The sequence below is a fragment of the Aythya fuligula genome, chromosome 2 (genome assembly GCF_009819795.1).
Source record: "Aythya fuligula isolate bAytFul2 chromosome 2, bAytFul2.pri, whole genome shotgun sequence".
Taxonomy (NCBI): Eukaryota; Metazoa; Chordata; class Aves; order Anseriformes; family Anatidae; genus Aythya; species Aythya fuligula.
This window is the reverse complement of record NC_045560.1, coordinates 53,634,893-53,644,342: the sequence shown is the minus strand read 5'-3', so window position 1 is coordinate 53,644,342 and position 9,450 is coordinate 53,634,893. Positions and strand designations below refer to the sequence as shown.

The following is a 9,450-nucleotide window of genomic DNA, read 5'->3' as shown; positions in this document are numbered from 1 at the left end:
ATATCCTGAAAAGTGACATGTTACAGGTGTGTATATAAGCATTGCAAAACAGATCGCAATTGGAAATCCCTGCCTAAAAAAAATCCTTGCAGTTCAGGACTGTCATTGACTAGAAGGTGACCAAACATGTCAGTATTATCAGTGTGTGCAAACAGCAGCAGAAGAGACTAATTGATTTTGGTATGTATTCAATCAATAGTACATCTTGGCCATGATTGAAAATTGTCAGGGAAGTTGTGACATGGTCGCAAGAGTCTCCTATCACTAGTAGATAAATAGTAGATAAGTAGTAGATAAAAATAGATAAATTCTAGATAAATACTACTATTCAAAGACTGTTGGGTTTCTGTCACTTTAGCCTTTATAGATGTCTGGTTTCTGCTGCATTCCCAGCAGCAAGAAGCTTCCTATTTAATTAACGCTGTTCTTAGCTTTTACTAACAGTCTGAAGACCAGGTCTTTGTTGTCGTAGGATTTTTGGAGGCAGTAGTGCAGTTCCTTGAGCAGAGGGAAAGTAACCCTGTTGCAGCTATCTTGGGTAAGGCCAGGTCCCTCCTTCTCAACTCTGTTGCCCAGGAGGGACGAGAGGGGCTTGATGAGTAGAGCTTGATCCTCATCCCATTCTCTCAGTTCTTTCCCAAGCCGTCAGCTCTTTGAGGATGGTATCCTGGCTGCATAGGCCGAGAGGATCCCAGCAGTAGCCAGGCTCCTTGTTCCCTTATAATCCCTCCAAACTGTGGTTGTATCACTCCTAGAGTAACTAGAGGGGCCCAGGAAAATAAAAACGAGTCCTGGCATTGTCACGGAGACTGAGCTTACCACTGCATTGCTGCCTGAGCCCGAAAGTGGCACGTCTCCTTTCACCCTGTGGTGACAGCGGTGCGTTGCAGCGTGAGCCTGGCTGCTGTACTACTGCCTGCCACTGCTTTGAGCAGTGTTTGCACAGTTCCCCTTTATTCCTCAGTAAGCACTGTGCTGCCTCTGCAGAGCAGGCCAACAACCAGAACTGTCCAGTTACGTGCTGGAAGGCAGGATGTCTGGTGTCATGCTGTGTGAAATTAGTTCCCCAGAAGGACAATGGGAAACTTTTCAGCAGGACCCTATTGCAGCTGGCAACGTGGAGCCTTTCAGCACCCATCTCAAGCACAGGTGAGTGTTCTTGCAGGACCTACTGTTGCCTCCTCCAGAGCTGTTCTTGGTGAGAGGAAGGCAGGGCAATTAAACAAGGGCAGAATGTTAACTACCAGCAGTAAAAACTGCATCAACCTACTGCTCCTTGCTCCTGGGGCAGCAAACATGCCATGCACTGTAAAAGCACCCAGTAAAAGGTGGGGTTGTAGGAGACAAACTGCATGCAGGGGAAGAGAAAGAAAATATTATCTCCGTTTCACAGGTTCAGAAGGAAGGCACGATTTCCAAAAAACCATCCACAGGCACCTGTGCGCTGGACTTGAGCTGGGATACAGCACAGAAGCACAAGCACTTCGAGTTGCTCCATCACGGCACTTCAAGGAAGCAGGAGATGTCTCTGGGCCACTACTGATGCCTCATTCTGCAGTTTTTCCTTGCAAGGATTCTGGATGAACGAAGGCTTTCCTTCTGCTGTAACTGCCTGGAGGTTCTCCCGACCTTTCTTTCCCCTCCCATTTCTCCAGGTGGATTAAAATTGTTCAGTCAGAAGGCATGAGTATAATGTCAGGAAGCTGAGAATCCTAACACCACCAAATGGTAATTGCTTCATGCTTCAGGCCGTATTAGTTCCAGCACGGGCAGACCCTCAGCTGGGGATGACTGAGTGCGAGCAGCTCCCAGCACCGTGACTGACAGAACTGGGACATGGCAAATTGCACTCCCAAAGCCCACGGCAGGACGAGGGCTAGGGGATGGCTTTGCATTGCCAACAGTCCTGCACAATTTTCTTAGGAATAAGGGATAAAGTGGGACAGCTCCTGACTGCTTCCCCCCTAAACCATTTCACTTTAAATGTTTTCCATCTTCCTCTCATTCTCCTTTGATACTCTAAAAGACCGGCACCTGTACTGCTGGTGTGACATTAATGTTCTTACGCTGTGTTACACATTTGTACGAAATGAAAGGGAGTTTGCTGGCTGTGAAAGCCACGTGAATTGAAAGAACAGCTTAGGGTGTGACATCTACTGACAGGTGAGTAACAGGATTGCTTTTTCTGCCTCTCAAATCAGCGCTGCAATTGAACCTCAGTATGTTGTTGCCATATTTGAGGTCTCTGTCCTGTATCTATAAAGAGTAAGGCCCAACTGAAGCACCCAAGTGTATGAGATTTTGATCCCCAAAAAACCTTTCTTACAGCCCACCAGCTGGGTGGTTTGCAGCACTCCCAGCCCATTCACGCCCGGCACTGCCCCAGTGCAATGCTAGCACCTCACCTCAGCCAGAAGATGCTCAGCAATACGACCCTACCCGAAGGTTTGTGTCTAGTCAGGGGAAGAACAAGGCATCACTAAAAGGCTCTGAGGAAAAACTGGGAGGCCACACGCAGGGTCCTGAATGGGTACGGACCCGGAGCAAGGGTAGCCCAAAGTGAACAAAAAGCATAGGTGAAATTTAGGCTGTCCAAATGGTTTTCCAGCTCCTGCTTTGAAGAGAGGATTTATCCACCAAAATGAATAGGAAATTCCCTCTTGTAATCTTGAGAGGAGCAAGGTACTTCACATCACCGATTGCCACCCACCTTCCACCAGCCACTGACGGTAACATGGAATAGAGGGCCTGGGCTTTCACTCTTGGCAATAAGGATTTGCTAACCCAAATTCTCTTGTTCTGTCAGTGCTGTAAGGTATCAAGTTCTGGGGGCATGACTAAGCTCTGAATTATTGAAGCCTGGTGACTCAGTCTGTGTTGCGCCAGCCTGGTTTCCCCGTTTCCCCATCTCTCTAAAAAGCAGCAGTCTTTCCAGATCATGCTGATACTGTTAGCAATATTTAACTAACTTCTTTTTAGTTTCAGGGTCTGCTTTGAAAACACTAGCTTTAACAATCATTTTAACTATTAGATTCCTAAAAATAAAATAATCAGAAAAAAATCACTCTTAAAATGTTACATCCAGATACAATCTGGCTCTCAGCATGAAGCTTCCCTGAAGTCATGGCATGCATACAGCAAATTCAATACAAAAATAATAATCTCAGTTTACATAAAAACCACCCTAAGTGGAAGAAAAAAAAAAAAAAAAAAAAAGGAAAGAAACACCCCCCCCACACACACCAAAACCTAAACAGTAAAATAGGAAATAAAATTTGTAGAATTGCCTTTTAGGCACATGCGGTATGAAAAAGGGTAGTAATGTTTTTAATTCTATAATGGCTCTAGAAAATTCTGTAGCAGTGATGGAATTTTCTACTAAGTTACATTCACTGGTTTAAAAGTATTAAGGCCATTACAAATATTCTATAGGATTTTACTTAATGTACTCTATATTTTACTTACAGAGTACAATTTAACTGAGACTAGGATTTCAGAGATGTTTTCACATGTTTTCAGTGCTGCTCCCTGGAAATCTGGTTATTTACAGGTTAAGTGCCCTGAAACAAGGTGGTCACAACATGAAATACATTAAAAAACCTGGAATTAATTTGATAACTTCAGTAAATCTTCAGTAGTCAACATGTAAAATATCACTTTAGAATATGAGTTACAAAATGTAAGTACCCTAGTATATCAATAATTGTAAATCACTAAAAATTAAATTAATGTGTTAATGAGGACCCCAAATTTAATCTTTTTCCATTTAAAATGTATTTTTAAACACCATGAAAAGACAACATTTGTATAGCAGTTCACTGCACAGACTTCCACTGAGGTAGGAACATGAAGGTAAGGTTAAAAAAAAATAAAAATAAGAGAGAAAAGATAACCTTTGTCTCCCGTACAGACAGAAAGAATACAAAAACATCAAGTAAAGGTTTGTAATAAGTTTTACTTGTAAAAAAAGCAACATTTTAGCGTCATAAAAAGGTAGGATCTGTTTGGTGTTATAGACATAATGCATTTTCAACTCAGAATACAGCAGGTAAAGCGTGCTGTAATACTCAGTATGAAAGGCATGAGATACAGTGCTGTACTGAGCCCATTTCTGCTGGTGACACTTTGTGGGTACTTTCTAGATTGCAGGTCCTGTGTACTTCATACACATCGTCAGTATACTTTGGAATATAAAAAATTGGAAGTGTTAAACACTGAAAAATGTATTTCAAAAAAATAAAAGCAGGACCAAATTTTTCACTACACAGTCATAGCTCTACCAGATCACTGAAATAAATGACACCTTGTATGTCTTGTACTGTCCACTAGTAGATAGTAGACTATCCACCCCATCATTCTTCGTTCCATTGAAAAAAAAAAAAAAAAAAAAAAAAAAAGGCAAAAAACAGTAAGCTGTCTTCATGTAGAAAACTGCTTCATATTTTTTCTACATTCATACAGCTTCATTATTAGGTTTCCTTATCCAGATATTAAGTTGTAAAGTGAACAGTTACTTTTCATGGGGCTTATCCACCATCTTCAGTGCTAATCTTCCAACCATCAGCAAACTGTGTAAGGGGAAAAACACTTGGTCAGTCCACAGAATTAATAGCAACTTGCCAATCCATTTTGAGATACTTCTCACATAACTGACGTACAAAAAAGAAAAAAGATGTACAGAGTACTTTATCTCAGTATAATTAAGCAAAAAAAAATAAAATCACATACAGGAGATTAAAAAATAAATTTTAAAAAGTATATTGTGTTGTACCTGACACCAGCAATTAGCCCTGCAGGCATGAATTTTCCAGAGTTGTAAAACCTTGCTCCCATCACGGCAGTCAATGTTCCAGATGTAACTTAAATGAGAGATTAAAAAGTCCGGTCAGCAGAGGTGCATGTGTGTGACAGAGATGCTACAATTCAGAACAGAACAGAAATAAGTAGTATCATCAAGTAAAAAAGGTTACTTGATGTGATGGACAAAAAGAGTCAATAAATTGTGTAAATTTTGGAACACCTCAGTACATGAAGAGTAGGTATTGTAAGCTGAGTTCGTGCCAGTTGAGGGCTGACCATGCAGTTTTTGACCTATCCAGTAGATGTGGAAGTGAAAGTGGACTGCACTGAAGACAGTGTTAAAGTAGAAAGAAATGCTGGGCCTTCTCCTTTCACTTCTGACTTTTCTATGGCAAAGAGCTAGGTGCTACATCACAGCTTCAGCAAACAAATGCTGTGGTCAGTGGCACTTTAAGCACTGACTAAGCACTGACTCAGCAGTTTGCTTCCCAAAGTCAGGGAAGCTGCAGTTCTGAAAAGAAGGAAGAAGAAACTGCATTACTGTAGCTTGCTTCTCTGCTCAATCTCCCCAAATGGAGTAACACTTTTGTAATTCCACACATATAAAATCAATCACAATCTCTACCCTTTTCAGCAAACAGTGGATGCCCACATGTACCTGAGATACAGCAGCCTAACAAGTGTCAGGCATCAGCTGTGCTGGAATTATCAGCTGGAATAATCAGCTGGAATTATCTACATATGTTCTCAGCCTATTTCAGTGGCAAGGTACCCTAACTTGCTAGCGAGTGAGAAAAGCTCAAGTTGTGTTATTCTGCAAGTGGCATGAGCTTTAGGTATAATGAGGTTGAAGTGATAGCATGCTAATGTGTCCTAACTTGGTGGCAATCCTGAGCTCTGCATGGTAAATGGCAGAAAGTTAAAAGCTGAATTTTGGAGATTGTGCATGGTATGGTGCCAATCTTTTAAACACCAAATGTTTATTTTTTTTTTTTTTTTCCCCTGAAGGATGTGAAATAATGGCATTTGGTTTGATTTTTTTTTTTTTTTAACCATGTAAGTTTCACTTTATCCTAACACACATTTTCCTTCACTAGCAGTAGGTTTTTTGATGTCCATAAGACGAGCTGTAATGATGGATAACAGGTATTTTCATCTCCTGTTGTAGAATAGAAGCAAAAAGATGAGATGTCACCCAGAACACTTTATATTTCTTTAAAAAGGGATGCAGGAAAGCAGGAATGTAGTGAGAAATACTAAGCAAGACACACAAAGACAAGCAGATCTTCCACTTGTATTCTCAATATATTCTTAAAAACAAAAAACCTAAATAACACCAATGGCTCACATTCCAGGAAGAGCAGTGGAGTTTGACCACTAAAAGAGATTTTCACCAAACACAAGTTTAAAGATCTGATTGAAACTCAGTTTGTAGCCCCAACAGTTTAACATTTCTGCAAAGACTTTTAGGTACTCATTTTTAGTATCCAGTTGTTTTAGGGTAAATATAACTCCTTGCAACTAAAGCTCTAGAAGACTTACTCAGAGAAATCCAAACATTATTTGGATTCTGTGAGAGCTGATAGGCACCCAGTCCTGCCAAACTTCCAAAGAAGAGGCCAGCAGCTAGCGATGGGACACTACCTGGGTGAATAAGAGATAACACATTTATTAGAAGCTCTGAAATAAACTTGTTCATTAGATTACTTGCTTTGTAAAAAACAAACAAACAAAACAAAACAAACAAAACAAACAAACAAAAACCACGGGCATTGATCATTATAAAGCAGACCAGGGGTGGTGGGGGTTGTCTTTTTTTAAGACCACACTGATCTGAATCAAGAACCACATTCAAATGATCTTGCACAAGATAAAATTAGCATTGGTATTTAACTCATTACCAGCAAAACCACAAATAAATTTATGATAGAAAGACTAGTAAGATAAATTTATTTGGGGCCTTCTTCTGCAGACCAAAGCACGTCGCTTCAAGTAGTGATTCTGGAACTGCTTGAAAAGCAGTAATGTAAAAAGGGATTAAATAGGAAGGGTTTAAGATCAGAAAAAGGATGTGTGAACTGAACTGGGCAGGAAGGAGGGTATTCAGACAAATAAAGAGTTGTCAAGTAAGAGAGAGGAGTCAAATAGCCAGACTTTGGACCAAGCCTTCAGTACAAATGATAATGCTGAGCTACCACGAGATTGGCAATTTATAGATGACATCAGGTAAGGAAATGGCACAACCTCTGCAAGCAGTGAATACTTTCAATAAGGCTAATGGAAAATTCAGGACTTAATGCTACTTGACGGTGGTCCTTTATATATTCAGTTTTTATAGGTCACCGTTAAAAGGACTCGAGGTTGCAGATCTACGCTGATAAAGATCTCCTGGCATTGTTACAGGAGGAACACATGCTGCTGCCAGAAAGTAATCACTTTTCAGTCATCAGCAGAGCAGCTATAATATTGCTTCACATCCTGCTTTTAATACAAACAGCAAGAGCTGAAGATAACGGGAAGCATCACATTCTTGTACACGTGCAAAGACAGACACTCTAGTAAGCAGCTGCTCTGGACAGAACACAGTTTAGTACCACCTTGTGGTAAATGCAATTCCTTCTGCATCCTGGGCGTCCTCAAACGGCCATCACATCCTTGAGTTTTACCTTGAGGCCCTGTTTAAGCACCTATGGCACATACAGTTCCTAGGACAAACATACCACCCCTGGCTGGGGAAGTTCTTTGGTCTCAAAACAACAACACACTAATGGGAGAGAGGGGAAAAGAAAATATATATATATAAGGAAAAAAAAAAAGACCTTGCCCTGGCCCTGTTCTCATATTCTTCCCAAGGTATATAATGTCGACTTGGCTGTACAAGAACAGAACACCTCAGATCCTCAGATTGATGGATGAAAATTCAATTTTCTTTTGGTTTCTTCAATTTATTAGTAGGGATGACAAAGTGTTTTTTTTTTTTTTGTTTTTGTTTTTTTAATTTCCCTGCACATCACCATACAAGCTCCCATTCCCCCTTCAAAAACCCCTTGACCTGAATTCCCTTCTTGCATCAGCTTGACCACGTCCTCCCATCTGGGAAGAGAAGATAAGATATTGATCATTTCATAATGACCTCCGAGAAATACAGATGAAATCAGCTATTTAAGTTCTCAGTAGTGTCCCTCCTGCCCTAAGCTACGCTCAGAGCCCCAAGGCAGTAGGGAGCAGACTGGAGTAGGCGTTAGCATCCATGTGGTCACACCTAGTGGTAAGGGTCTCACTGTATTCTGCAATGAAGGAACAAACTTTCATTGAGAGAGCTGAAAGGATTTCAGAGTGACAGCACCACGGCAGGGAGAAATGCACGGTTCTGCCTGGGGAAGGGCAAACTGGGCAGTGAAAGCAGGCCGGAGATGAAGCTTACACTGGGGAGCCCGGGGAAGGAACAACTTCAGGGACTGATTTGCACTGCTCAGCTCTCCCTGGAAAAAGGATCCTTCTGAAAACCGTGCAGCTTGCAGCATACTGTTACCACCACACATTAAAACGAGAATAAATCTTTAAGGGAAAAAAACGGTGATGTCATTTAAAGGTAAAGAACATTTATAGAATGTTTAAAACAGCAGGGGAAGAGGGTTTCTGGAGCAAACTCCTGGCAGTTTATCTGAAGCACATGAGGCAGAGGTGGGGTATCAGCACCCACCCAAAGCAGCCTGTGAGCTTATCAGCCCAAAGCACCCACCACACCCGACCAGCCCCAGGCTATCAGCACGCAGCACAAGCTGACAACCTTCACCTCTGGCAGGGGGCTTTCATAGGAAGCCACCCAGCTCAGGCAAATTTAGGGGGGGGTTAGAAGGGGACCCCAGCACCATACCTGCTTTCGCGTAGCCGATGAGCCCTCCTGATGCCACCAGGGCAGCGTAGCCAAAGCCGAGCCAGTCCACAGCCATGCTGGAAACTGGAAAAGAAACTGTGCTGAGGGGAGCTGGCTCTTAACATCGGAGGGGGAAAAAGGGGAAAGAGGGGAATATTTTGCCGCAGGGAGGTCCTCCAGGAGGAAAACCTGCCCAAACCCTCCACCCCCAACCCAAGCGATGCCCCCCGGCTCGCTGGGGAGGGTCCCCGGGCTGTGCCCACCTGCCCGGGGCGCCCCGCTCACACAGCCCGGGGCGGAGCAGGCTGCGGAAGGGGAGGTGAGAGGGCAACGCGCCGCCCAAAACTTCCCTTTTCCGCCTGTTTTGGGAGAAAAACCACAGCATCACCAACCAAAAAAACCTCTGGGCAGTCGACTGGCTGCGTTTAGCTTTCGTTGGTAGTTGCTGTGCAGCCCTGTTATGGAAAACATGGGGGATTTCTGCACCTTACAAGATGGAAAACGTCTTGTCTGCAATTTTTTTTTTTTTTTTTCAGTTGTTGAATCTGTCTTTCTTTACTTAAGTGGTGCTGCAGGACTTGTTCTAACCGGCTATACGCATACACTTAGCCTTATAGGAGTCCCTGAGCTCAGCGGAGGGGCTTCTGCACCGCCCCGTAACAGAGCAGCAAACGTCACGGGGCTGTGCTGTCTGCAAACAACACGTTTTTTCTCTACAACACGTTTTTTCAGATCTTTGTGAATTAGCCACATGGTCACAAAGTATCACTTTA

The 9,450-nt window shown here is 42.6% G+C and overlaps 1 protein-coding gene across 1 annotated transcript; it reads right to left on the bottom strand.

Annotated features, from left to right (window-relative positions):
• Positions 1-4,403: 4,403 nt before the first annotated feature.
• LOC116486660 (transmembrane protein 14C-like) lies at positions 4,404-8,986 on the bottom strand. The gene is made up of 5 exons (XM_032183064.1): positions 8,941-8,986; positions 8,678-8,761; positions 6,343-6,444; positions 4,772-4,859; positions 4,404-4,568 (listed from the first exon to the last, which is right to left on the bottom strand). Exons 2-5 carry the CDS (start codon positions 8,751-8,753, stop codon positions 4,511-4,513), a joined length of 324 nt encoding a protein of 107 aa, XP_032038955.1. The 5' UTR covers positions 8,754-8,761; positions 8,941-8,986; the 3' UTR covers positions 4,404-4,510.
• Between the last annotated feature and the right edge of the window lie 464 nt (positions 8,987-9,450).

Bases quoted from the DNA above. Each gene is read 5' to 3' on its own strand.
- LOC116486660 (XM_032183064.1), bottom strand. From the start codon at position 8,753: ATGGCTGTGGACTGGCTCGGCTTTGGCTACGCTGCCCTGGTGGCATCA. The intron at 4,860-6,342 runs GTAAGTCTTCTA...CTCTCATTTAAG, and splicing joins TAATGTTTGGATTTCTCTGA to TTACATCTGGAACATTGACT. The intron at 4,569-4,771 runs GTACAACACAAT...CCCCTTACACAG, and splicing joins GGGCTAATTGCTGGTGTCAG to TTTGCTGATGGTTGGAAGAT.